This window comes from Tasmannia lanceolata, unplaced genomic scaffold (genome assembly GCF_043159265.1).
Source record: "Tasmannia lanceolata isolate RefF3 unplaced genomic scaffold, GAP_Taslan_0.1 ptg000013l, whole genome shotgun sequence".
NCBI classification, from domain to species: Eukaryota; Viridiplantae; Streptophyta; class Magnoliopsida; order Canellales; family Winteraceae; genus Tasmannia; species Tasmannia lanceolata.
The window spans coordinates 4,012,501-4,040,333 of NW_027518690.1; the positions used below are offsets into that span (position 1 = coordinate 4,012,501).

The 27,833-nt window shown below is 38.3% G+C and overlaps 2 protein-coding genes across 3 annotated transcripts in view; one reads left to right on the forward strand and one right to left on the reverse strand.

Moving 5' to 3' along the window:
• Window positions 1–8,801, reverse strand: part of LOC143890606 (uncharacterized) — a 32,881-nt gene extending 24,080 nt beyond the window's left edge. The window contains exons 1-7 of the mRNA XM_077395314.1: window positions 8,189–8,801; window positions 5,835–6,231; window positions 2,690–2,782; window positions 2,143–2,210; window positions 1,920–2,055; window positions 1,444–1,478; window positions 195–388 (exon numbers count right to left, since the gene is read on the reverse strand). Of these exons, the coding sequence (XP_077251429.1) occupies window positions 195–388; window positions 1,444–1,478; window positions 1,920–2,055; window positions 2,143–2,210; window positions 2,690–2,782; window positions 5,835–6,231; window positions 8,189–8,415 (1,150 nt within the window). The 5' untranslated portion in view covers window positions 8,416–8,801. The remainder of the gene's footprint in view (window positions 1–194; window positions 389–1,443; window positions 1,479–1,919; window positions 2,056–2,142; window positions 2,211–2,689; window positions 2,783–5,834; window positions 6,232–8,188) is intronic.
• Window positions 8,802–10,943: 2,142 nt separating this feature from the next.
• Window positions 10,944–25,884, forward strand: LOC143889549 (protein transport protein SEC23 E-like). 2 transcript variants are annotated; one of them, XR_013254855.1, is made up of 13 exons: window positions 10,944–11,897; window positions 12,669–12,842; window positions 15,589–15,750; window positions 17,163–17,305; window positions 18,878–18,953; window positions 19,095–19,267; window positions 19,373–19,454; window positions 20,597–20,674; window positions 20,779–20,940; window positions 21,022–21,285; window positions 23,616–23,720; window positions 24,775–24,979; window positions 25,425–25,884. XR_013254855.1 is itself a non-coding variant. In XM_077393797.1 (12 exons), exons 1-12 carry the CDS (start codon window positions 11,127–11,129, stop codon window positions 24,919–24,921), a joined length of 2,337 nt encoding a protein of 778 aa, XP_077249912.1. In that variant the 5' UTR covers window positions 10,944–11,126; the 3' UTR covers window positions 24,922–25,221. The 2 variants fall into 2 exon arrangements, 1 of the variants encoding a protein (XP_077249912.1); XM_077393797.1 differs by lacking the exon at window positions 25,425–25,884 and having other exon boundaries at window positions 24,775–25,221.
• The last annotated feature ends 1,949 nt before the right edge of the window (window positions 25,885–27,833 follow it).

A 27,833-nucleotide genomic window follows, 5' to 3' on the forward strand; every position in this document is an offset into this window, starting at 1 on the left:
TAAAAGCAACTGAGCAACAAACTAACAAGCAAATGTGCACAAAAATTCAACAAAATGATCTAATGTCAAGCGTAACACTGAATGTTTGGTGTATATGCCACTCATCACCAACATTTGATCATTATGATCTAATTGAAACTAAGTTTATTAGAAGGAAGAAAAAAAACAAAAGATTATATAGGGGCTGAGATTACACATAACTAAAGCCTCTTTACTCCCATCTTCCTTAGCAAGAAAATCTGCAACCACATTAGCTGAGTCGAGTTCTCCATTATGTGTGAAGAAGATATGATGTTCAACGTCCACTGTCTGATGTCCGAAGAGTAAAGCAATTGCTTCAGCCTCATTGGAATCGACAATCCCAACAGGACTCGAATACCCTAAAATTCTGTTACCGCACTTTATCACGACCAAACCATGGCTAGGTTTATGGCCCACTGCCTTCTAAAGGCGCAAACATGCTTTGAAGGGTCCCCACACTCCATCAGCAGTGTTCTAAAAAGCGTTGGGTGGAGCTGGGCGGCTGACTAACCTCCCAGCGCCCAACGCCGCCCACCCGCCCAGGCGTTTTGAACCGTTTTTCATTTTCTTTTAGATATTAATATATGTTCATAATATCTTGCATTTTTTTATATAAAATATAAATACTTGAATACATAACAATCCAAACCATTTTATGCATAAGCACTAAACATTAAATAATAACAAAAGTCAATAACATAATAAGAAATTAAGCATAAAGTACTTAATAATTTAAGTATTTAACAATACAACACAAATCCATGACCAAAAAAAGATTAAAATCCAAGCACTTCTTCAGTCTTCACCAATCATTGTCCTCTCCCTCCAAGACTAGGACTCTATCTTCATCTGAGTCTTCAAACCCGCCCCGCCCAGGCCCACGCTCAGCACCCAGGCGCCGCCTTATCGCCTGGGCGGCGGCCTAAGAACGCTCAGGCGGTGAGACCGCTTTTTTAAACGCCCAGGGCCTGGATGGTGCGTTTTTTCTGCGTCCAGCACCTAGGCGGCCGCCTTTTAGAACAGAGTCCATCAGTGTATATTGTTGTGAATGTATACACCCATCATTCAGTGTACAGATTGTCCAATGAATCATTTCCCTATTTTAACAATCAGCTGCACAATCATAGCCTGTAAAAAATCTTACTAAAGTTCTCATGACCCAAAAATTGAGTTCTGTTTTTCCCCTTGCTTGATAATTGATATGTTCCTTACAAACATCTGAAATGAATAACTATTTTGGGTTTTACAACAGGCATCCTCAGTTTGAAACTATCACATTCAAGTCCTTAGTGAGGGCTTTCCTTCAACCCAAAGTATTGTGGTAATCCAGCAACTATTATTCACCAATGCACCTGCCGCCTAATTTAACTCCCCTTTGTTCCATTTTTTGAGGAAAGTAAAGAGATCACAAAAGATTTGCACATTGATATTGGTTTTCCGGCATCGATCAGACTCACCTGTAGGATTAGAGATCCAATACCCACCTTCAATTCACAGTAAACTGCAATTCAATTCTAGCACAAAAAGAATTCCTTTTGACATTGACATAACTTAAGCAGCTATACATATCATATTCTCCCAATGTGCGAAGCCATAAATATCAGAAATAAACCTCCCTCGCCCATCCTACATGACTTTGCCTACACTATGGCTCTGGAGTCACCTCTTGTCGGCTGTAGCCCATGCTATACAAGTTAGGAAATGGAAGAGATATATTCGCCTACTTTTCTTCCCTTGGCCACCCCCTATAGTGCATTTATGGCTACTCATTTACGGGAAAATGTTTGGGACTGCAGTCATAAATACACTATATGGGGGTGTCCGGGGAAGAAGACGGGACGAATATATTGTTTTCCTTTAGGAAAATAGGTGCTGACAAATGAATGCAAAGAATCTACCTTGTTGTTGCCTCCTTGTGGAGCAGAATCAACGAGGAACTCCTTCAAATGTTCGCAGAACTTCTTGGGCATCTCAAGATTGACAGCATGCCCAGCATGCTTGATGATTACCAGTTTGGAATTCTCCTCCAAATGCCTACAAAGTTTCCAATTTGCACAAAATATCATGGAGAAAATGATTTTAAGGACTACATTACAGTACATTTATCAAGATAGTACGAACCGTTTTAATGTGTGACCCAATTCCAAAGGGAATATCTGATCTTGCTCTCCCCAGAGTATCAAGGTTGGCTGCACTAAGGAGAAACAACTGCTTAGCTAGAAGGTAATCACTCTACTTCCCTGTTTGAAAACAGAAATTTGACTAGATAGTCACAACAAACACAATCATTCCAAAACCCTTAACCTTTTAGACAACAAAAAAGGAAAGAACTAGTTAGTGATTTTTACTTATTATCAATCAGATCAAGGTGATTGGGAAGTTGTCAAACTTCTTACGAGTCGTACGAGTCAACTCTTGAGGCGAGTCACATGGGTGACTCGCCGCTGTTGAAGGCTCCTATGTTCTTTTTCTTTCTGTACAGACATGTTCATCATCTAATATCTCAACTATTTCACAAGGGAATTATTTCTATAAAAGGGTATTCTGCTCAAGGCTTTCTTTTCCTTTAATTTACCAAGCCAAAACAAAGGCTACATAGGTAAAAAGTATTTGCCATTTAATTATGCTCTGACCACTTGAAACTGTAGCTCGTAAGAGAAGCCAGTACCTGAGTAATCTTGGGAAGATCTGAAAACTTCCTGTCCTTGATTATAGCTTGAATCAGCTCTGTTTTCTCTTCAACATACTCTGTGCACATCACCTGCTTGAAAAAGCAAATGGCAAAGCAAACCTTAATTGCAATTCTGTAAAAAAAAGAAAAAAGATTGTGTTCACCCTGTGATCTGGCTATGTTATTTTTTTGCAAGGAGATCATGTACTCCTGTGGCATGTTGAAAGTGGGAGTGAAAAACAAAATAAAAAAAAGGAAAAATGAAAATAACCAAGGATAGTGAAGAAAACCTGAATGCTATATGAACAAAAATCCAACTGCTCATTGGCTTCACTACGAATGTGGGGATTTTATTCAGGAGTAGCATTTACTAACCTTGCTCAACATTACACTGAAGGGAACAAGAGCCACTGAAGGAGCAATGCTCAAAACAATGTTATCTGTGTCTCGACAGGCATGGGCTTTATCATTGGCTTCCCATCAATCATGAGGCTGCAAAGTGTATATATTTCCAAAGAAGATGATTGGAGTAAGGAGCACGGTGGCCTCTATTATTTTACTCCCACACATGCAGCTTCAGCCATCTCCATTCACCATTCATTGTCCACATCCATGCAATCTGTGGCATTCTCTTGATAATCTTTCTGAACCTATATTGACTGCTTTGTCTGATTCTGAATCGGAAATTTCATCAGAAGATTGTCTTTACAAAACTCCCCTTTAGCTAACAAATTTGCTTACTATTTAATTCCATTTCTAGTACTAGTGATGGACCTTTTGATGTAATCCATTGTGAAATTTGGGGTGTGATATCCCACAGATTCTCTGTCTAATGCACATTATTTTTTGACAATTGTTAATAATTTTTCTTACTGCACATGCACATGGGTGTATTTAATGCGACATTAATCTGAAACCCAAAATCTTCTAAAATCCTTCTTTGCAATGACCAAGGCCCAAATTCAATGTGAACTTAAAAGGGATTTGTAGATATAATGGGAGCAAGTTCCTTTCAAAAGAAATGCAATCAATTTTTTGAATGGTAATGATTTATTAAAGAAAAGGGGCAAAAGCTCAATGACCGAGATGGTCAAACAACACCAAAACAAAGTAAAGAAAGGAAATGCAATCCTACTTTCAAGAACATGGTGTCATCATCGCCAGCAGCAATGGGATTACAGCCCATTCGCCGGGCCATCAAGATTGTCCATATAACTAACAAGCCTAATCATCCAATCAATGCAAGTTTTACATGTCGATCATTATTATTCTGTCTCTACCGCCCTTAATCCTAACAACCCAATCAGTCGACCTTTCGCCCAATGGATGTAGACTTCTAATTAAAAAGCCCATTGGCTGGACCATCAAGATTGTCTACATATCTAACAACCCAAACCATCCCATCAGTGAGCATCGACAGACACCGACCCGATCGTCAGAATTGTTCAATCAGTTTGATGACTTTACCAAAGCCCATTTGCCATAGGGCCCTAGAGAAAGCTGATCAATATCAATCACTGGTTCAGATAGAAGAAACTAAATCAAACAGACCAGTAGAGAATGGGCTTTCGGCCCATTGAATGCAGACTCCCAGTTGACGGCCACCAATTCGACAGTCATAATTGTCTAATCAGTATGGTGACTTTACCACCAGTCATTTGCCATGCGGCCCATCGGAAAGATGATCAATATCAATTATTGGTTCATATAGAAGAAACTAAATCAAAGAGAAAACTAGAGAATGGGCTTTTGGCCCATTGAATCGAGGCTCTGATCGACGGCCACCTATCCAGCATTCAGGACTGTCCAATCAGTATGATTCCTCAATCATCATCTATTTGCCATATGGCCCACAAAAAAGATGACCCATATCAACCATTGATTGGATAGAAGAAACTAAACAAAAGTATTCCTCCAGAAGTAAGTGTTATGAACAACTAAAGATAAAAAAAATATATATATATAAACTAATTTATTCTACCCGAAGTCGGACCCATCTAGGTACGTAAGACTCCACCTGCCTTGAAATCAACCTTGTCCTCAAGGTTGGAGATTAAGCACTTGCCAACTGGTGAAAAATGAGATCTTGCGTAAGACCTTCCAAAATACTTCTCACTTCTCTTTTTCTTGTTTCCTTCCTGCTCTCTTTCTTCTTCTCTTCATCTTGCGATTAGTCACAATTTCGTACGTCATCATCAGGGGTTGAGGCAGCTCCATTTTCAAACCAAGTTCCAATCTCATCATGCCATTCATCAAAGCTCCTTCGTTGTGTTTTTTTTTTTGAAATAATTGATATTTTGATGCACAAGTGGTTGTGGGTGAGGATCTTCTCGATAGAGCTGGAAAGTTTGAGAGGAATGATAGATTTTCTAGTGACGACCTTGTCAGAATCGAGAACGCTGAAAATTATTAATGTCCTTCTTTCCTGTTTTTTCTTTCTTCTATTTGTTGTCCTTCTCTCTTCTTCTTTTGTCCCCTTTTTGTGTTTCTTCTTTCTTTTTCATTGTTGACGCCTTCTCGACAAAGCTTTCATTGAACTCTTTACTTAAGTTTCTGGAGACATAGAGGTTCTTCTAACCTCATGCCAAGCGACAATGCCATCTTATTGAACTTGGCATTCATAGAAGCTAATTGCCTTTTAATCTCTCTCATTATCTCTTCCCATAGATCCATTATTCCTCTGATTTGCTGCTACCTGAAGCCGCAAGATCGTGCTTCTCTAATACCAAATGTTACAAACCCGATTTGGTTCGAAACATAATTGATCTTCGTAGAGGGAAGATCAGCCACTTGACCCATTTCGAGGGAAGGGTCCGTCCTCCTTTGTGCTCAAGGACACTACTTTTGGGATAATTTGTTCGTTGATTTGTAAAGACTGCTTACATGTTATTTATAAATAGAAAACCCACTTACCACTTCCTCTAAAACTCCTACCCAAGCCAATCTAGATAACTCTTATCTCTAAGACTACTATCCATGACAACAACTAGAGATAAAATTTCACAACATATAAAAAATATAAACTAATTTATTCTACACTAAGTGGGACCCATCTAGGCACGTAACAATCAGTAGAGAGAACAGTAAGTAGAGAGTACAGAGAGCAGTAGAATTGAATTTTGAGTCAAAGAGAACGACATACGTCAATGAAGTCCGTGAGAAAGCAGGTGGGCAATGTTTTCCGCGGCCTATAGAAAGAGAGCCGAATCAGTTGCCTCAGCCTCTCCGGCGTTTGCGGCAACAGAATATTCGCCGCCTCTCCAGCATCCTTCGCAGGGAAAAGCCCCTCCTGGAGATCCCCCTCATCCAAGCACACCCCGGCGCAGCATAACACGACCTTCTCCACCTTCTCTGGAAACTGTGCTGCCATGCTGTAACCCACAAAGCCCCCATAGCTAATCCCGATCAGACTCATCCAAGTCACCCCAAACGATTCCATCATCGCCATAATGCATTGGGCCTGGAACGACTCGGTCCGTTCCGGCCGAGTCGTGAACGAGTCGCCGAAGAAGATTAGGTCTGGCACGTACACATTGAACCTTGACAGGGAAAAAAACAAATATAGTCAGAGCTCTTATAATTTATATTCCCAATGGCATCATTTTATATAAAATACTAGAGAATATTAAGTATTAGAAACTAAGTCTTTCACTTGCTCTCCTTACTTTGGTCTGGAAAACACTTAGGGGCCGTTTGGATACGCGGATTTTAGAATCCGGGATTTCTTCAAAATTGTAGCTGAGAGACAAGAGAAGAAGCTGACCAGCCGTCGTGTTTTACTCGTTTTTTACTTCTCACCCTTCTTTCCGTCGGAAAGAGAGCAGCAGATCCTCTCATATTTCCAAGTTTTAGAAATCTCAGGATGTGGGAGATATTTTTAAAACCTAAATTTCTCACTTAAAATCCAAGAAACGCTGTCAGGACAGCAGACAACAGCTTGATCATGAACCCTCTTTTATACTCTTTTCAAACCAAAAACCTGGATTCTAAAATCCGTGTATCCAAACGGCCCCTTAGAAGCCGTTTGGATACGCGGATTTTAGAATCCGGGATTTCTTCAAAATTGTAGCTAAGAGACATGAGAAGAAGCGGACCATCCGTCGTTTTTTTACTCGTTTTTTAGTTCTTGCCCTTCTTTCTGTCAACAAGAGAGTAGCAGATCCTCCCATATTTCCAGGTTTTAGAAATCTCTGGATGCACGAGAGATTTTTAAAACATGAATTCTCACTTAAAATCCAAGCGCTGTCAAGACAGCATACAACAGCTTGATCATGAACCCTCTTTTACACTGTTTTCAAATCTGTGTATCCAAACGGCCCCTTAATTTCCCTTCTGATTACGTGTACACAGATATTTCCTTTTAATTGTTTGTAACAAAGACATTTTATCAGTGTTTTGAGAAATCTGGGCCAAAAGACTGATGGATTTAACCTGAGTTTTCTTGACTATAATAGCTATGAAATTTTCTATAATTTGAAATTCTCTACAAATAAGGAAACAAAAAGTTACAGTTAATTCACCTCAATGCTTGTGCCAGTGATGATGGCGAAGGGTTGTGATAATGATGATCAAAATTGAAATTATTTCTAAGAGTTCAAACCCCAGTCATAAGGCCGATATATCACTCTCTCATATATTGTGCCTACATATAGTATATGAGAATAGAGTTCCTAAGGTGTCACCTCATATAGCTTATATGAGGTGGCGCTCACAAAACATAAAGGGCCCACATTTTTGGGGTGATCCAAACCACTCATTTGAAAGGCCCTTAGATGGATATGGTGCCTACAAAAAATCAGGTCCATAGGATCATCCTAACCCTTTCATTTATGGAGGTTAAAAATGGGCAGATTTATGGAGGTTTATACCCATCCATTTCAACCTCCACAAATGGAAGGGTTAGGATGATCCTATGAAGTTGATTTTTTGGGCACACCCTATCTATGTGAGGGCGTATCAAATGAATGCTTTGGATCATCCAAACAAAGTGGGCCCCTTATCTTTTTAAGCGCCACCTCATATAAGCTATATGAGGTGACACCTTAGGAACTCTATTCTCATAGTATATATAGTGTAATAAAACTAATGTACTTTAAATAATATTTTCTAAGAAGATACTCTCTTATATCTTATATCACTAGATTTTGCTATAAAGTATTATAAATAAGAGATTATAAATTACCAAAGTTGGAACAATGTCAGTTCCTGGTTTCAAAATAGGATAGAAGAGATTAACAACGGGAGATGATTTTTCACCCCGTGTAGGATTATGCGCCCCACAATTCACCGTGAATTATAACAGACTTTAACTTTTTAACGTCAAATCACCAGAAAAGGGTGGAGAGGCGCATAATCCTATATTGGGGTGAAAAAATCATCACCCTTAAAAATTTATGGAGCATTAATTACGAGAGCATTAAAAAAATCTTTTCATTAGAAATCAAATAATATTATTAATTTTAAAATGGATTTTTTTTAAAAATAAATAAAAAATACCTCAAGATGAGCGGCCTAAGATGATCGCTCCACTGCCACGTGGCATTTGCTCCGAAGCCATGGATGAGGAGGAGAGATGGATGGTCCTGCCTAGGGTTTTGTGGGACCCAGCAGTGGATCGTTGTGCCATCACCGAGATCGACCGTCGATGACCGGAGTCCGGCCGCCGAGAACGAGTAACGGTACAACCAGTCTCTCGTTGCCGTGAAACTGAAGCATTTGGCCATTTGGAAGAGGAAGGAATTCCAGATTCTCGGATTTTTTACAGAGATTTTTAGAGGAGTTTGGGGGGATTTTGAAATTGCTTACTTAAGTTTTGATTTTTCATTTTCTCGCTATGATTTGGAGGATCTGTACATTGGAGTTGGGATTTTTTTTTTGTTGTTGTTGTTGTTGGGAGACTGGAGATTTGGGGGTTTTTTTTTGGCGATTTGAAATGTAGATTTCGGAATTCGAACAAAATTTAGAGGGTTTCAGATAAGATTTTTAGGGTTTCGAGCTCGATCGTATTGGAATCTAAAGCAGATAACGTGAAAATATAAACACCGAAAGAGGGAGGAAGAGAGAGATTTTCGGGATTCGACCAAAATATACTCTCCTACGAATGGACGATAAACACCGAAAGAGATTGGAGTATATTTAAGGGAGATGATAAATTCGCACCCCATGTAGGATTATTCACACCCTTTAACGTGAGCTGACGCCAAAAAGCGTTAAAGTCTATTCACGTTACCCTCCTTTTCAACGCTTTTTGACGTCAAAAAGCGTTAAAAAGGTGCGAATAATCCTAAAGGGGTGCGCGAATTTATCATCTCCCTATATTTAATCTCCTCAACTAACCTTCGCCAATCGTCGCACGAAAATTAAACGAAGTGATATATTTGGCCCATTTCTTCTCTAGGACAGCGCCTGTAGTGTATTTATAAATTACTCTTTTACACTACAAGGGGCTGTGCCAAGGACTAATAGGGGGAAGGTAATATCATATCCCAAAATTAAACAGTTTTTTGGTGACTGACGTTAGCCATAAACGCTTTGACGGGAATTAAGGCGGGACTCATAAGGCAATATCAAGAAAGAACGTGCCGAAAAATATAGAATTCCCGCGTTTAGTATAGTATGGATTATTAGTTTATTACTTCTTTTTGTATGGGTTGTGGGCTTGTGGCGTTGTGGGACTTGGGCTTCTTTAGGACAATACTGAAATAGCTTTCATTTCATAGGCCTACAAAACATGTGGGCAGAGCTTCAATCAAGGCCCATATGGACCACTAAACAAACAATACCCGCAATTTACTAAAATTTCTAGTTAAACCATAACTGTCCTAAAAGTTTAAAAAGTAAACGGTAAGGAAAGGAAGCAAGTGCTCTAGTGAGCATGGTTTTAAATTTCAACCGAATTTATGCGGAGACCGACACCGAAATCACTCATACCCGAAATGGTATTTTATTTCGTCCGAAATTTCGTTTCTCCCAGAAATTTCACCCAAAAACTTGTTTTTTTTTTTTTTTTAATATTTTACTAAAATTTCAGTAATTTCGGCCAAAATTTTATATCGAAAAAAATAATGTTTGTCTAGTTTTGCGAAATTTCGGACACGATTTCGGTGGGGTCCGATACCGGCACCGAAACCGAAATTTTAAACCATGCTAGTGAGGAAGGAGGCGATGTGCGAAGTAAATGAGAAGCAAATGTAAAACCATGGGATCTTTCTTGTGTCTCTTAGTCAGACATGAGAGAGAGAGAGAGAGACCTCTCATAGGCGGAGCCATGATTTATACATAACAAATGGGGAAGGCATTTCCCATAATTTTTTTTCCCGGTAGTAAAAGAGAGATGGCTGTGCAGAGAGCTTCTCAAGAGGGCACCCATTCAAGTACTACTCTCACTCGAGCACACTTAATTTTATGTCAGTTCATAATTTGCTACTTCTGGTGAACTGAGAACCATATTATGAACCGATCAATTTGAAATACCAAATGTTATTCAACGAACCTGATAACATAGGTCTAATTCTTACTTTATACGTACCATACATAAACCCATCCAACACCAAAATTACCTAGGAGTGCTTCACTAGGGCAAAACCTCATGGTAATACAATGTGGTACACTAACTACGGCGGATCTCACCCTTGATTGATTTGAACCATTGAGTTGCTAGACAGCAAATCACACCAATCATCCAATCCTAACATTTAATAGGATATACTTTTAGGGCAATGATAAATTCACAATCCCCTATAGGATGATTCACACCACTTCAACATGAATTATGTGGCAGACTTTAAGGCTTTTTTGACGTTTAATTGGGTGCGAATTATCCTACGGGGGTGCGAATTTATCATCGAGCTATTTTTGTGATTGAAAAATGAAAATAAACGGCCAAAAACTGCAGTTCCAACTGTTCAAATTTAAATACAAAAATACTGGATGCTCGGATTGCATAATTAACGTTACTTATAATCTCTAGGAAATCCAACGTGAGCCCTATCAAATTAACGGTTCAAAATCAATCAAAGATGGGACCCACTCTTTCCAAATCACGCGAGCCACATTGTATTACAGTATGGTCGCGCCCTAGGCAGACTGCATCTCATAGTTTAAGTAATATACTCCTCCCCTTTCTTTCCTAGGTCACCCCCCAAAGTGAAAGTTTATTTATGATTATGAGAATACGAGCGAGTCCTTAAAGGGGGTGGACCAGGGAAGTAAAGGGGCAAAATATATCATTTCTCCATACTACATCACATTCAACTAGGATCGTCATCAAAGGGGTCAAATCTCCTTCTCTCTCAGGAGAGAAGAAAAAGGAAAAAATCGCAGAAGATTAAAAAACAGATCTTCAAACTCCTCCCCCTCTCTCTTTCTCCAGAAACCCTAACCCTAGAAAAAAACCCTAACCCTAACCGAAAAAGAATTCTGAAAGAAAGAAGAGATGACGGAGATGGCAGGGGCAGAAATGGACGGTTCCGATGGGGTCCGGATGACCTGGAACGTATGGCCGAGATCAAAAGTTGAATCAAGCAAATGCGTAATTCCAATCGCAGCCTCTTTTTCCCCGATCCTCCCCCTTCCATCAATCCCACTGCTCCCTTACTCCCCTCTCACTTGCAAAACCTGCAAATGCATTCTAAACCCTAATTCCCGTGTAGATTTCTCAGCCAAAATCTGGATCTGCCCATTCTGCTTCAATCGGAATCACTTTCCACCTCATTTCTCTGCAATTTCCGAAACAAACGTTCCTGCAGAGCTTTTCCCACAGTACTCCACAATCGAATATGAAAACCCCCAAAATTTACCCCCCGAATCCTCCCTCCCACCCCCTCCTGTTTTTCTCTTTGTTGTTGATCTCTGTATTATTGAAGAGGAGCTCCAATTTGTAAAATCCGCGCTCCGGCGAGCTGTTGGACTGCTCCCTGATAATGCCTTAGTTGGGTTTATCAGTTTTGGGACCCAGGTTCATGTTCATGAGCTAGGGTTTTCGGATCTTATGAAGGTTTATGTTTTTAGTGGGATGAAGGAAATTAATAAAGATAGGATTTTGGATCAATTGGGATTATCTGTTGGTGCGCAGAGAGGGGCCGCTGCTGTGGGAGGAGGTTTAGGGTTAGGGTTTTCAAAGGGCGGCGTTCAAAATGGGTTTGGTCATGGGATTGTGAATCGGTTCTTGCTTCCGGCTTCGGATTGCGAATACACGCTCAATTCGGTGAGATTTAATTAGAGTTTTTGCTTTTTAGTTTGTTTGGATTGTAATTGAATTGAAGATCTGGGTGAAAAAATTTGGGTTTGAGTTCAATTTTGTTTGTTTATTTGTTTGATTTCAGAATTTAACACTAACGACTGCCTAAGTGGAAAAAGAAGAATAGTTTAAGAGACTTGAAAACAAGTTCAATTTTGACTATCTACCTCCTTGAATTATTGTACTGCTATCTTTGTATTATCTTTGTTCCTTCAGGACCACCTCGGTTCTGTTTTTACATATATATATATATATATATATATATATATATATATATATTCTGTTGCCCTTTTCAAAAAAAAAAGTTCAATTTTGTTTGTTTATTTGTTTGATTTCTTAATCTGACACTAACGATTGCCTAAGAGGAAAAGAAGAATAGTTTAAGAGACTTGAAAAAAAGTTCAATTTTGTTTGTTTATTTGTTTGATTTATGAATTTAACACTAACGTTTGTCTAAGAGGAAAAATAAGAACGGTTTTACAGAGTTGAAAATTTTGATGGTCTTTTAGTGGCTTTTGAAGTGAACAAGTCTTTAACTTGGGGGTATAAGTGCAAACAGTTGGGAATTAAGCATATTCGATATAAAAGTTAATTGAAATTGGTATTAATATGAATGTAAAATTCGATGAGAAAGAATTGCCCTTTTTAATTCGTTTAAAAGTGTACTTGAATTCGTGATCTGGGTGAATAGAGTTGGATTTGAGGCTAATTATTCTCTATTTATTTGTTTAATTTCAGTTATTGGATGAGCTGCAGACAGATCAATGGCCTGTCAAAACCGGTAATCGGGCTTTGAGATGCACGGGTGTTGCCCTGAGTGTTGCAGCAGGTCTTCTTGGAGCCTGCATGCCTGGTACGGGTGCCCGCATTATAACTTTAGTGGGTGGGCCGTGCACGGAAGGCCCGGGCACGGTAAGAATACTTTTTTTAATGAGTTACTTTTGTTATCTACTTCTTGTATTCAATCTGCATCAACAAAATTTCTTCTTCTAGGTAGTGTAAATGAAGTTTTTTTCTTGTGGGCCTCGAAGTGCCTGGTAATTGCAGTTTTATTTTGGTATTCATGTTTATAGCAGTGATTTAGTGCCTGTGAAGCTTCTTTAATTTTGTACAGTTGAATTACTCGTATAAATCCGTCATTTCAGATCGTTATAATATGTTGAGTTGATATAATATGATATCTGTTTATTGTTTGTGGATCTTGAAAATGGTAGTACATATTTTCTGCTCGGCGGTTTACCATATCGAAGTATCATAGTTCTGCCATCAATATTATCTCACTTCTTGTGATACTCTCATAGTTTTAAAACTCCCCAATAGGCTTGCGTGGAAGGGGGGAGTATCAAAGGAAGCTCTAGGCCCTCTTTGATGATCTTCCCCCTTAAGGGACCCTCTTTCTTTCGCTTTTTCTTTTCTATATTGTATCCTGCCTCTTGGGTATTATCTTTGGTTGTAATTGACCATCTCGATCGGCTCTTTCATTAATAAATGCTGCTACTATTCAAAAAAAAAAAAAAGTTTTAAAACTCCCCCGCATCCGCGTTGACTTCCCTGAGTCAATTCCATTTTACCTTGGCCTCGTTCCACATTCCGCCGCATCCGTGTTCCACATTTTTTCCCTACATAGTAGATAAAACTCCTTTGACTCCTGAATTATGACCACGCCAACCAAGTACGTAGCTGCGCCAACCGCGTTCTTGGCTGCGTCCACGCCGAGTCAACAAGGATTGTTCTTCGGTCGAGTTCCGCGCCACATCCGCGTTTTTAAACACACATACTCTAAACAGTAGAAATTCAACATTTGTTTTTTGTTACCTGGCACAAATTGCATATATAGATTATTCCTAAGCTGGTGATTCAGTTTACGGAGCTCAATTGCTTCCTTTTTGAAGAAAATATGACCTGGATGTAGTGCAACATTATAGGCCTTTTTGTTTTTTTAAATGATAATATTATAGGCCTTGTTACAGTCTATCAAGCCCTGTGTTGTTAATTGTCTTATTCTGAAAATGGTTGTATGTTAGGTTATAGTGGTCCTCATTTTCCAGCAAAGGTCTGCTCCCTGGGTGGAATAGGAGAATCCTTTACATTTGCCCTATGATTTAGCCGACACTTTGAATTTATTGCTGGTACACGTGTCCTGCCGTGTCTGTCACGACCCGCGTGTCCACACGTGTTGACACTCTTTTGGACACTTTTAAATGTACTGCTAGAGTGTTAGAGTTAATGTGAGCATTTGGACACGTATTGGTGTAATAATCAATAATTTTATGTGTATGCAGTGTCACAATTTCTAGATTTTTAGATGTTGCCATGTTAGACAACTCATATCTGTGTCGAAACTTGACACACGAATCCATATCGCCAAATCATGGTTATTTATACTTTCTATTTTACTTGTGTCCCCGTTTCTAAATTTTTGGGGTTTGCTGTGTCCGATACTCCGTGTGAGTGTCGACACGCGACACTCGTGTCCTTGTCCACAAATCATAGCATTTGCCAAAGGTGATGGGCTACCCCAGCAGAAGTTGGAACAATGAAACATGACACACAGAGACACTTGGGGAATAAAAGCCTCCAGTTTCCCTAAAGAGTCCTTAGACTGTTTGTTTCCTCATACTTTGATTTTTTTTCCCGTGAACCTTAAACTCTAGAGGCTAGACCACACAATTCCCTACTCTCTGGTAACACTTTTTGGTAGGTAAGCTGGGATTGAACGCCCGACCTCTAGGTCAAAAGGTAATGTCTTGACCATTGAGCTAGAGGCTGAATCCTGTCTGTAGTAACTTTTCCGAATAACTTCCACCTAAAAAAAAAGAAACAACAATTTTATGAAAGACAAGGAAAGTTAAAATGAAACATCAGGGGCAGATGTTGCACTATATAGTAGCAGCTTAGTCGTAGGAATAGTATGATGCTTGAGTTGTCAGTTAGCTTCATTTTCAACCTCTGTCTTGTGCAATCCCAATGGCCGCACTATACCCTAGTAAGGTGATATCTTGCATAAACTTGTTTGTTACGTAGAAGTCCGAGCACCTATGGTACTTGGATGCATTGAAAAACTGGATTACCCCAAGTATCCAATAAGGACACGTGAATTAGGATAAGGGATGTAGTGTGGCTTGAGATGCTGAGCTTGTTATCTCTTGGTGGCTCATGTAGATGTACTGATGTAGCCATTTGTGCAGCCTTTGTTTGGCACAGATGTGATGTATTTTGCAATTTTGTTAGTTCTTGATTTTGCAATTCCTGCTTTGTTTTGTAAATACTGCTACAATTTATATATAAACGAGGCAATATGTTTCTGACGGTGCGATGAGTCTGCTAATTTTATTCCATTTACATCCTTCAAGAACAACAGGGGTTGGCATTACAGTCTGTACTTCTTACTTTAGAGATGATAAAATGGCCATACTTGTTATATGTTTCTTAATTCTCTTACCATGATTTATTGATTATAGGGAATTGTAAACAGACTTGATGCTTGTTATTTCCTTTCTTGAGGTTTTTTCTGCTTTAAACTACTTTAAATTGTGATTGTCATATAGATAGAATAGTGGTCTTTTTTTTCGTTTTCTTGTTCTTTTTCTTTTTTTGAATGATTAGAATAGTGGGTTGTTACGGGAGTGTCGACGCTCATCCTATCTGTTTTCCTCAGATTGTATCAAAAGATTTGTCAGACCCAGTGCGCTCCCATAAAGATCTTGATAAAGACGCGGCACCATACTTCAACAAAGCTGTCAAATTCTATGAAACCCTTGCCAAGCAGCTAGTTAACCAGGGCCATGTCTTAGATCTTTTTGCTTCTGCGCTTGATCAGGTTTGCATTAGTCTTCATTATTTTAATAACAATTCCTTAAAATTTTAATGGTGTACAGTTTCCATAAACAAATGCATTTTTCTCAAATAGAACATTACTATGTTTGGGTTTTGTGTTAAATGTGAGGAATCTCTAAGCTTTGTTATAAGCAATGAATATACCCAATAACTTTTAATTAAGAAAATGAATAGCATGTTTCCCTCATCCTCTTTATAGAAGTAGGTGTTCAATTTTATGTGCAAATTCATCATGATGTCAATTTTATTAAGCAGTGCGCTGATTGGAGTTTTCAAATATAAAATTGCATGAGTGAGCTTAATAATGGGATAAGGTATGTGACTGATGTATAAGACGGAATTTTATTTCTTAGCCTGTGATGTATCAGAAGTAACCCTAATTCGTGATCTTGCAATATACTTAGACAGTCTCCTGGTACAATTTCAAGATCTAATATCTTTCAAATCAACTCCAAGACATCTTATGGATTCGTCAAATTGTTATCACGGACAATTAGGAGACTTGTGTAGCAGCAAACAGTCTCGTTCTTGAAATGATATCTTTGTGTCACAAAATTTATTTTCTATTATCATGATCTTGGTATAGCCTTTCTTGAAATTGGTCAGGGTTTCCAATATATTGATACCCTGTTTCTGGCACTTAATTGGTCAAAGTGGTATTTACTTTTTCCTCTGCCTTCATCTACTTCCCTATACTATTTTTTTCATAAACATACAAAAGAAGAATAACAGAAGAAGTAATAAAGATAACGGGTTCTTACCTGCCACACTGATTGACAGAATAAAAAGAATAATAACAGATCATGAAAAAAACCATTCAAAAAAAGAAAGAAAAAAAGCAGAACAAGAAAAATAATAATGAAGATAACAGGTTCTTACGTGCCACACTGATTGAACAGACACTTTTTGAGCCATTTCAAACACTCTTCAGCAACTTGTGGTTGGAATTTTTTTTTTTTTTTTGAAATGGATGCCAAATTCATTAAAAAACCAGAACGACCGAGATATTGTAGCAATAGCGATGTTTCTAGGGTTTACATTTTGTGAAGATATTGTAGCAATAAGTCAATAACCATGTTGTAGGGGTTTTGTGTCTTCAATCTTATTAAATCTTAAATGTAGCCTATATTTAGTTATACTTCCTACTTTATGCTGGTGCGTGGGTTGTTTTAGCTGCATTTCGCAATGCGATGTACCTTAAGGCATGCATTTCACACTCTTTAGAAGCGCCGAGTCCAATGTAGTTTCTACCTTCTAAGTTATGCTGTTTGTGGGGAGGATTTTTCTTTTTCCATTGTTTGATAAAAGCATGACTTTATGTCTTTAAGCCTTGCTAATTTACAATTTTCAAAATCTAGAATCACGTTGTGCCTTCTATTTTACAATAATTTGCAGGTTGGGGTTGCAGAGATGAAAGTCGCTGTTGAAAGGACAGGTGGCCTTGTTGTCCTAGCCGAAAGTTTTGGGCATTCTGTGTTTAAAGATTCTTTCAAGCGCATATTTGAGGACGGTGAACAGTCCCTTGGACTTTCCTTCAAGTGAGTTGTTTTCTAGTGCTTCATATGTGCGCTAAAATAAAACCAAATGCTGTTGCATATAATTTATATTAGTTTATTATGATGGTGTTTGACTGGTTCCCACTTCTGTAGAATTGCCTGTTCATGTCAATATCTTCATTGATATCAATCTTGTTAGATAGATTTTTTTTTTCGAAAATGGTTGTTAGATAGATTTGAACTTGCAAAAGTAAGATTAACTCACAAAAGTATGATAAAACTGGAAAGCTTTATATGTGCCATTGTGCATATGTAGCTAAGGAAAACTATACTTGGGTTTTCAGTTTCAAAAAAAAAAAAAACAAACCTATATTTGGGAGTCCTGACTAATGCACAGGTCTTTGATGCACTCACTGGGATTTTCTTGCAAGATGCATCTGTTGATTTTTGTTGTTCTCAAAAAGCTGTTATACCTGTGTTAGCATAAGATTTGGTGTGCATGTGCGCAACACGTGTTGTAGAAGGCATGGTTTTAAATTTCGGTTTCGGTTTCAGTTTTGATCATCATGGAAACGGAAACATTTCGGTTTCGGTTGGAAATTTCAGTGGAAATCCTATAAAATCACAGAAATGTATGTAAACATATGCAAATGATAGGATTTTTAGATGAAACTTGAAATCCCACTAGACAATTAGTCCATAAAAGACTAATCAATTTGCGTTTGTTAATCATCAAAATAAGGTGATTGAATGAACCCATGGGGAACCCTTGGGCTAACAAAATTTCAGGAAATGCTAGAATAAGCACAAATGCACACTTAAACTATCACATAAGCAAGACAAACATCCACAATTGTTTAACAACATCGAAAACCTAGTGACATGCATTGTCGCACATGTTTGATACGTCACTAATACCAACATTTTGCATGTAATTTATATAAGGGATTTACTAGCGTCCATCGCATAAGGCATTTTGCAGATGGGCTGTTGAATGTGAGAGTAGCCACACTGGCTCACTTTTCAACAGATTTTGTCTTAATTCATTATGTGGCTGCTCCCACATGCAACAGCCTATCCGCGAAATGCCTTCTGCGATGGATGCTAGCAAATCCCTTTTTTATAAATATGTATATATAGAGTTTTTTTATGGTGCCCAACCGTCAAGTACTGTCAAAACGGTACCACCCTTGATATTTGATCCAACAGCAGCGCACTTTTTAAGAGGCTGCTGTTGCATCAAATATCAAGGGTCGTAAGTTTGACGTACCACCTTCGAGGGACTTGACGGTCGGCCACCATATAATTTCTCGTATTTATAATATCACATATAATTCATATAAATATAAATATGTAACATCTGCTGATACAGTATACCAGTAAGTACACTTGTGATTTTGGTTTCAGTATACCTATTAGTTTCGATATCGGTTTCTGTGGGGAAGGAAACATAAACATTTCGGTCGATTTTTGGTGGTTTCTGTGTGAAATTAAAACCATGGTAGAAGGTTACAACCTTGTAGTTTTTGTTGCTTGCCAATTAAGTAGATGGTATTTTGAACCCATTGTTTTTGCTCAAGCATGTCAACATATGATGTTTACTTCTTTTTTCAGTGGCAATCTTGAGATCATCTGTTCAAAGGATATCAAAATTCAAGGAATAATTGGACCATGCACGTCTTTGGAGAAGGTTGTCCCATCTAATGCTTCACAATCTAATTGTTGTCAAGGAATAATATTGGATGTTGGATTTTAAGAACTACATTGTTTTTTTACACTGCTTGCCATTTTACTACATGGGCTGTTTTTCTGACTATGGCAAGATTTGCAGAAAGGGCCTTCCTGCGCCGATGTAGTCATTGGGCAGGGAAATACAACATCATGGAAGATGTGTGGCCTTGACAAGAGCACTTGTTTAACGGTTTTCTTTGATATTTCACCAAGTGATCGGTCAAACCAACAGGGGATTGCAAATCAACAATTGTACATACAGTTCATAACACAGTATGGTGCTTTTTCTTCTTCCACTGGATTGACTTTCCTTTATTTGTCTGCTTTCTATTAGACATTGTTTTTGTTGTTAGTAATATAATGGTAATTTTACTGCAGTTATCAGAACCCTGAAGGGAAAATGAGGCTCCGGGTTACAACTATTACAAGAAGATGGGCAGATACATCTACCAACTCCGAGGTTAGATGCAATAGTTTCAAGATTACTTTATGCTCAACATACTTATTTGAACGCATCATTCAAAATTTATATACTTATTTGAATGCAGTCTGATTGTGCATATGTATGGAGATCCCATACATCGTAAAATTTGAAATGGAAAGGATACTGCTTCGAGTTATTGATTAAAGAAAGATCCTCTTAGAGTTTTTGACGTTCTCATGAAAGTTCTATCTAGAATGTCAGAAGATTGAAGTGGAGAGAACTGAGATAAAATGTTTATTTTCTAGGCTTTTTTTTTTCAGTTCTAAAAGTTTGATCCAGTGTGTCAGAAGATGGAAGTGGAGAACTGATTTGAAATATTTTTCTTCTAGGATTTTCTTTTTGTTCAATTTTTTCCAACCAGGCTTCTTTGTTACGTTCATAATATTTGTCACTATATAATATATTCTTTTACCGCGTAAGGTAGCGATATTTAGTTATGTTTGTTTTTGAAAGGTTTAATCTTAACATCCACCACATCCAAATTAACAGCCTGCACTCGTCTTTGTAACAAATCCAATTCATCCAAAAGCCTCCCCATCAATCCTAAATCCTCCACAGATGGGCTATCAGCCAATGCTCTATAAATTCTAACTTGCCTAAATGCCTATAGATTTGGCATTCAACTCCATACATCTAAATTCAACGAGATCACTGCTACTTGCGTGTTATCTTCTAGTTGATTGGCTTCTCTGTGAACGTATAGAATCCAGATCAACTTGTGCTTAGGGTAAACTACGTAATATAGTGTCAAATAGGTGAGCTAGAATTAGGAGATTCCTTTTTTTTATAATTGTCTTTCTGAATCTCTTATGGTTGAAACTTGAAACAATGGGTGAGGCCTCATATCCAGTGTTTAAAAACTCGTACTCAACCAAGGACTCTGGCAAGGTAAAACTGAGTCATGTCAGGCAATTCAATGATTGACACAGTCAGTTTTTCATCGACTCGGGCGAGTCAAAGGAGGCCCAAGGCTGAGTCGAGTCAGATGAATCACTGTTTAACTTGGCTAGTTTTTTAAACAGTGCTCATACCTTTCTTTACAGAGGAATTTCTATTTTCATTCTCACAAACTGTGATTGGTCCTCATTTTCTAGTCTGAATAATTATTGCATTTGCAGGAACTAGTGGAAGGATTTGACCAGGAAACTGCTGCTGTAGTAATGGCAAGATTGATCTCACTGAAAATGGAGATGGAGGTATTTCCCTTGATTGCTTTTCTTTCGTACCAAACAAATAATTTATTTTTGGTTTAATATTTCGCTAAGAACTCATCACTTTCTTTTGCTTTTCATTTTTTCAGGAAGAGTTTGATGCCACAAGATGGTTGGATCGATCCCTCATTCGTCTCTGTTCTAGATTTGGAGATTATCGAAAAGATGACCCAACTTCATTTACACTAAACCCAAGTTTCTCAATATTCCCACAGTTTATGTTCAATTTGCGGCGTTCACAATTTGTCCAGGTGATCTGTTGAATCTTACCTATGAGTTTCAATGAATGGTGAGTTGTTTTTCTTTAGCACTAACTGGATTGTTTACTGTAGGTTTTCAACAACAGTCCAGATGAGACAGCTTATTTCCGTATGCTATTAAACCGGGAAAATGTCACCAATTCGGTGGTTATGATCCAGCCTTCACTAATTTCATATTCTTTTAATTCACCTCCTTCACCAGCATTGTTGGACGTAGCTTCTATTTCAGCAGATCGTATACTATTGTTAGATGCGTATTTTAGTGTTGTTATTTTTCATGGGATGACAATTGCTCAATGGCGCAACATGGGTTATCAGAATCAGCCCGAGCATCAGGTAAGTTGCTACGTAACACTTACGTGTGCATTCAACTTCAGAAATGTACTTGTGATTTCTCCTGTTACCCTTTTGGTTTTCATGTTGCTTGTCATCACCTTGAGTTTCATGTTCACTGTCAAAGTCTTTACTTTCTAAAAGTTTGCCTTGTTTGATGACCATGTATTTGAATTGCCCCGCTACTGTGCGAGTGGTGTATCCCACACACAGTTGTCAAACTCTTACGTACGAGTCAACTCCCGAGTCGAGTCAATTCGTTGGGCTTTCGACATGAGTCACATGGGTGACTTGTGTAGTTGCCAAACTCTTACAAGTCGTACGAGTCAACTGTCAAGTCGGTAGGCTTTCGAGGCGAGTTGCATCGGTGACTCGCCTCCGTTGAAGACTCGTTCGAGTCACCAAACTCTTACGAGTCGTATGAGTCAACTGTCGAGTCTAGTCTAGTCGCTAGGTTTTCGAGGCGAGTTGCATGGGTGACTCGCCTCTGGTGAAGACTCGTTCGAGTTGTCTAGTGACTTGAACGAGTCGCTGGGTGTCGACTCCAAAAAATAAGATTCTTATGACTCGAGTCGAGCCGCTGGGCTTTCTTGTTTTGATGGTTGGAAACTTGGAACTTAGAACTTAATTATTTTTGTACATGCAAGTTACAAGCATATAGTTATTTATATTTTTGGCTTAGCGCTTTATCCATGTGCTATTGGGTTATATTTTTTACATGCTTCATCTTTTGATATATAATTATATTTTTTTCAACTAAATTTCTTTTCTTGCCAAATACTCTTACGATTCACGAGTCGAGTTGAGTCACTAGTCATAAAATTAAGAAATCGAGTCACGAGTCGAGTCACGGGTTGAATAATATGCCCACACAAACCATTTGCAGTCATTTCAACAAACTAATCTGGAAAATAGAGAAGATTTAGAATAATATGCTCTAGATCTCTTCATATGGTAACCAGAAGCAAAACTAGATATGAGGTAGAGATCCTAGAGGTAAAAAAAGTAGTAAAACCCAATCTCATGAACATCAATCTCCCCTGCTTGCGAAAAGAAGCATATAAATAATAAAACCTCAATGTGAAGGCTCCATGCATAGCTTCATATTATCTTTAGATCGAAGTCCAACTCCAATATAACTTTTAAAATCAATGAACTTGATGCCAATCTTACCAAACAAGTCAACTTGCTGAGAATCAAAACTAATCGTGCTAAACTTGAACCTACCAAGAAATCCATTTAGAAACATTTAAAAATTCTAAAAGAATACTGATAAACTCAACTCAACTCAACTCAACTCAACTCAACTCAACTAAGCCTTTGTCCCAAACTAGTTGGGGTCGGCTAATGAATCCTTTAGAAAATTTTCATGAAGAAGGTGAAAGGATCTACCCTGCTCAAATTGACTAAGTCTAATCCTGACACTAGTTGGGTTCGTCTACATGGATTAATTTCTTCCATTCTATCCTATCCAAGGTCATGTTCTCTGTTATATTCCTAGCACTCTAGTCTTTCCTCACTGTTCCTACCCAAGTTGTTTTCGGCCTGCCCCTACCTCTTTTTACTCCATCAACTTGGCACGAGTCACTTCTTCTCACTGGAGCATCCAAAGGCCTACGCCTACGTTGGATATGCCCAAACCATCTTAAGCGGTGCTCTCTCATCTTCTCCTCAATTGGTGCCACCCTCACCTTTTTCCTAATGTCTTCATTTATAATTCGATCTAGCCTTGTGTGGCCGCACATCCATGTAAGCATTCGCATCTCCGCTACACTCATCTTATGCACATGCTGCTTCTTGGTGGCCCAACATTCTGAGCCTCACAGAACTATCAGAACGGTAAATCAGACCTAATAGATTACCATGGCCCCTCTGCTGAAGTTGTCATAATTTTCACCAAACTTTTTTCCCTTAATCTTGCAAATCCAATGACGAAATCTTGCATAATTTTCGAAACCAATGAAAAAATCTTGCAAAATCAATATGAATAGTTGTCATAGGTCTGAAACATATATTTGAAACAAGATACAGATTACACATGGATATCCCAATGCCTATTATGATCATGTCATATTCCTCTTACATTTGGGTTCTGAAAACTATTTATTGCCACCGTTTGTCTTTCCTAACTCTCATAATTGATTGCAGCCTCTTTACGTGTCGACTGTTGATGCTCTGTGTCTAACTGTTTAAGATGAAATTCCAAAGGAAATTTCTGCCCCACGTTTCCATATATTATAAAGGGAATGAGGACTAAATCCAAGATTAGGAGCTTGTTGTTTGAACATAGTTTATTTAGCTATTAATTTTCTTATAATTATTGTCTGTAACAGGCATTTGCACAGCTATTGCAAGCTCCTCATGATGATGCTCAAATGATTATCAGGGATCGGTTCCCTGTCCCCAGATTAGTTGTTTGTGATCAGCATGGCTCTCAGGTTAGTCTTCTTATTTTTGCACATGACACAAACCTGTATGTAGTTATTAGCCATCATAAAAATTTCCTCTGCCTCAGTAATGTTCTTGGTGGAAAATTTTCTGGTGCATTATTTTCACTACTAATCTACTACTCATGTGTCAAGCAATTTTTTCTTTTAATGGCAACGATTTATTTAGAAAAAGGGTATTATTTTCTCTACTAATATATTTTTTTTGGTAGGAGTAGGAATGTTGGAGGTTGTGATGTTCGATTATCTTCCCCCTTGATGTGTTTTTCCTTTTCTTCTTAGTTCTGCTATGTTTATTTTCTTGGATTCTCTGGTACTCTTATAGGTCTGAGTGTCTGACCATCTCGGTCTTTCCTTTTTATTGATAATTTGCTTCCATGAAAAAAAAGCAATTTTTTCTGTGAATGGCAATGATTTATCATTTATTTAAAAAATGAGGCAACCCTCAGATACCAAGATGGTCGAAAACAGGCCAAAACAAAAAAGAGAAATAACAGAACTAACAAAACACCATGGAGGAAGATAATCAACTCTCCAATCCAACTCTATCCACTCCAGAGTGGGCAAGCCGATGGCATCGCTCATGAGTCAAGCTATTTGATCCTAGTAAAATTTGGCTTATTACTTGCCAAATGAAACGGGTCTTGTTTGGCCTCAAAATGTCTTAAAGGCTATTGTTAACAAAATAAAACGGTTTAAAAACTTCAGAACTTTCCTTCAGGTTGATGAGGGATGCCAATGGCTATCGCCTTTTAGTTAAGCTATTAGTGAAAAACATAAAAAATTCTCTGAATTCTTGTAATCAAATATCTAGGATATATCAGACTCGCAACTTGTTCTCATAATATTTTATGTAACAAAAGTTGTCCCATTTCTTAAATTCATCCGGCGTATTTAAGGCATTGCTATTTTAGCTACTGTTTATTACTCTCACAACATTGTGCATTACAATACCAGAGATTCTTAATTGCCTAATTCCTTTTCAAAGATCCCGGATAAGCTTTGTCTGCCCCAGTAACCATTCTTGTGACTTCATTCTCTGCAGGCAAGATTTCTTTTGGCGAAATTGAACCCATCAGCTACCTATAACTCTGCCCATGAGGTAGCCGCTGGCTCAGACGTAATCTTCACGGATGACGTGAGTCTCCAAGTGTTCTTTGAGCATCTTCAGAGGCTGGCCGTGCAGTCTTGAATTGTAGATGAATTGGGTTCTTACGAGTTTTTTATTTCGGTGTGGTGGATGTTTCTAGGTTTGAGTTATCCTCCATTCATTTTTCTCCATTTGTTTTTTTACATCAAGCCATAAAAAGAGAATCAATTGTAAGTTACCGGGGCCCTCAGGGTCGATCAGTTGGATGATACCTAGTTAGGTTTTAGATTTTCTTCCCTCTTGTAAGACAAACCAAACAAAATTTATAGTGATTTATGTACTTGACTTTTAAGCTTATGTACTTATATGGGCTGAGGCAACTCTTGAAAACTTTTTCATTCACATGTATTTCCCATTAATTAACTTGGGTGTGAGCCGTCCATCACTGATTAATCAATCAAATATGGTTGATTGCCAAAACAGTAAGTGGGTCCAACTGTTCATCCAATGGACTCCCATATTTTACTTGCACCAATCTATGATACTAACCATTTGAACATTAGTGTTAGCTTCATAATTTCAGTTTTGTAACTTTTCATATGCAGGTCTATGACCACACTCCATCCAGTCAGACGGGGTTTATGCCCCTTCATCCATACATGATGTGCTCCACTAGATGAACGGTTCCGATCACCTACACTCACCACGTGGAGGGCAGAGATTGGATGGGCCACCAATTGTTTCAGCCTAATCTGTGTATGCTTTTTTTTTTCAAACCCCTTCTTTACGAGTCATTTTTACCTCCAATTTTCTCTCAGATGTGATTCTCTTCGTAAAATTTTACTTTTTTATGACCGTATCTTTCACTTCGAATTCCCTTTCAATGTCCCTATCAATGTAATTCTCTGTATAAGCTTGTGAGATCATTCTGTAGTTGACTAGTTGTCTTAAAGATGTGTACTGGCACTGATCATCTGTTCTTATCTACAGCAACTCCAGCCTTTGTAAAAAGTGAAAGTGACGTTAATATGGCATTTTGTGTCTGCAAATAATTGCGTATCCAAATTGCATTGTAAATTCGCAACTAGCCTTCTGCTTGTTTATTCAGGATTGTGTAAAATTTCTCAGCCCTGTCCTTTCCTGCTAGGTTTCAGCTCCAGTCGTGGAACCCACCCTCCATATAGCAGCCCTTTCCTGTTGGGGTCTTCTGGGTCTCTGAGATTTGAAAAAAATATTATTTTGTTTGGTTGCCAGTATATCATTGAAATCCTTGAAAACTACAGGGATCTCTCTCCCACTTATTAATAGCTTATGTGTTGATGTGCCACCATAATCCTCTCCCAATAAAAACCAGGCCAAAAATCACAAAAAAAATGTAGTCTACGAGGTTTGAGAACACTACTTAGCACCATTCTACTAGGTAAGTTCCTGGAAAATCCAATGCTGTTTACACCACTGCCCTACAAGGTAAATACTTGCAACCTACGGTTATTTAGGGTTTAGGATCTAGGGTTTAAATTTGGCTCATTTAGAGAGCACAGTCACTTGTAATCAAAATCAGGTAATATATGTAAGGGGTTCTTGATCACCATCCAATATCAGAACTGGGACCCATCCATTTTAAGTTTTATGCCCCTTTTTTTTTCTGGAGAAAAAAAATTCATGGAAAGTAGTCAGCCAATCATTAGGAAATTCATTCTGGAAAAAAATTCCCAATTATTTTTTTACCCTACCTCCGGGATGCCTTAACACAAGAACAAGCACATGAGAGGTCTGGTCTGAGATCATTTACATGATAGTAGCCTGATCTAGACCCTTCATTTGATGTTTTATCATGTGGATGGGCCCAATCACGCATTTTGTAAGAGCTTCTCATAGTATCATTCCTACTAGACGCGTTGTACTTGCAGGATCAATGCCGAAGATCAATTTCAGTGTCCCTTGCAAAGAGGTGTATGCACAATCAAGACCGTTGATCTTGTAGAACGTCACGAGAGGACCCACACGGTCTTGGTCACATATCAAACGGACATCTCATGCCAAAGAGACTTGATTGATCAAAGACCTAGGATCATCCAATCAAGATGTTCTTAATGGTGATGATCAATTCTTGGGTGTAATATCAAGACATGTTTATGCAATCAGGACCGTTGGTCTTGTAGTGCTGGACTCTAACCTTCATTTTATCCGTTACAAAAGCTCTATACATGTGAATAGTAGAGTTAGACTAAGAATTTTGACCCCATTTCCCGAGGAGTCCACATGTGATGACACCCAAGTCTCATAAACTAACCCAAAATGCCCACCGACATTTTTTTTCTCATCAAGTTGGAAAACAGAAGAAGATGAAATCGTGGAACATGCACAAAAGACAAGGAATTGAGACTCCTATCCCCACAAACTGCCAAAAAAAATAAAAAATAAAGCTGTGGCATTGACCAAATTGGTCAGTCAATTCCACTTTCCTCCTCTATTTTCCGAATGAAATCCCAAAAGTTTTGGAAGAGTTTTCCTTTGTTTACAGTAAAAAAGATTACATTGAACATTGCATGTTTCTTGACGTGATGGAGGGTTCGTCCATGACATATTAGTTGAATTATTTGGTCATGTTTATGCACGATGAGTTCACTATTTGATTAGGGAAATGATATCTGCGCAAAGGTGTTTTGATTAACAAGCGCTGTTTATCGCTCCACTTGTTTGTCGTGTAGTATTTAAAGAGATTTCAGTGGATATTTACGGTTCTCAAAAAGCTCTTTAAACCCTTTAAATACTACACGACAAACAAGTGGAGCGCGCAGATATCATTTCCCTTTGATTATTACTCTAAATTCAGAATTCCAACTTACACACTATTTTTATTTTTATTTTTATAAGTAAGCTGGGGTTAGGCAGGACCCCCACCAGATATCATTTAAATAAAATGGAGATCAACATTTTAGGGGGGATCAAAGGCCAACAGTATGGGAACAAGCTCCCACTTACACCACCAGCACCAAATCTGAAGGAAAATA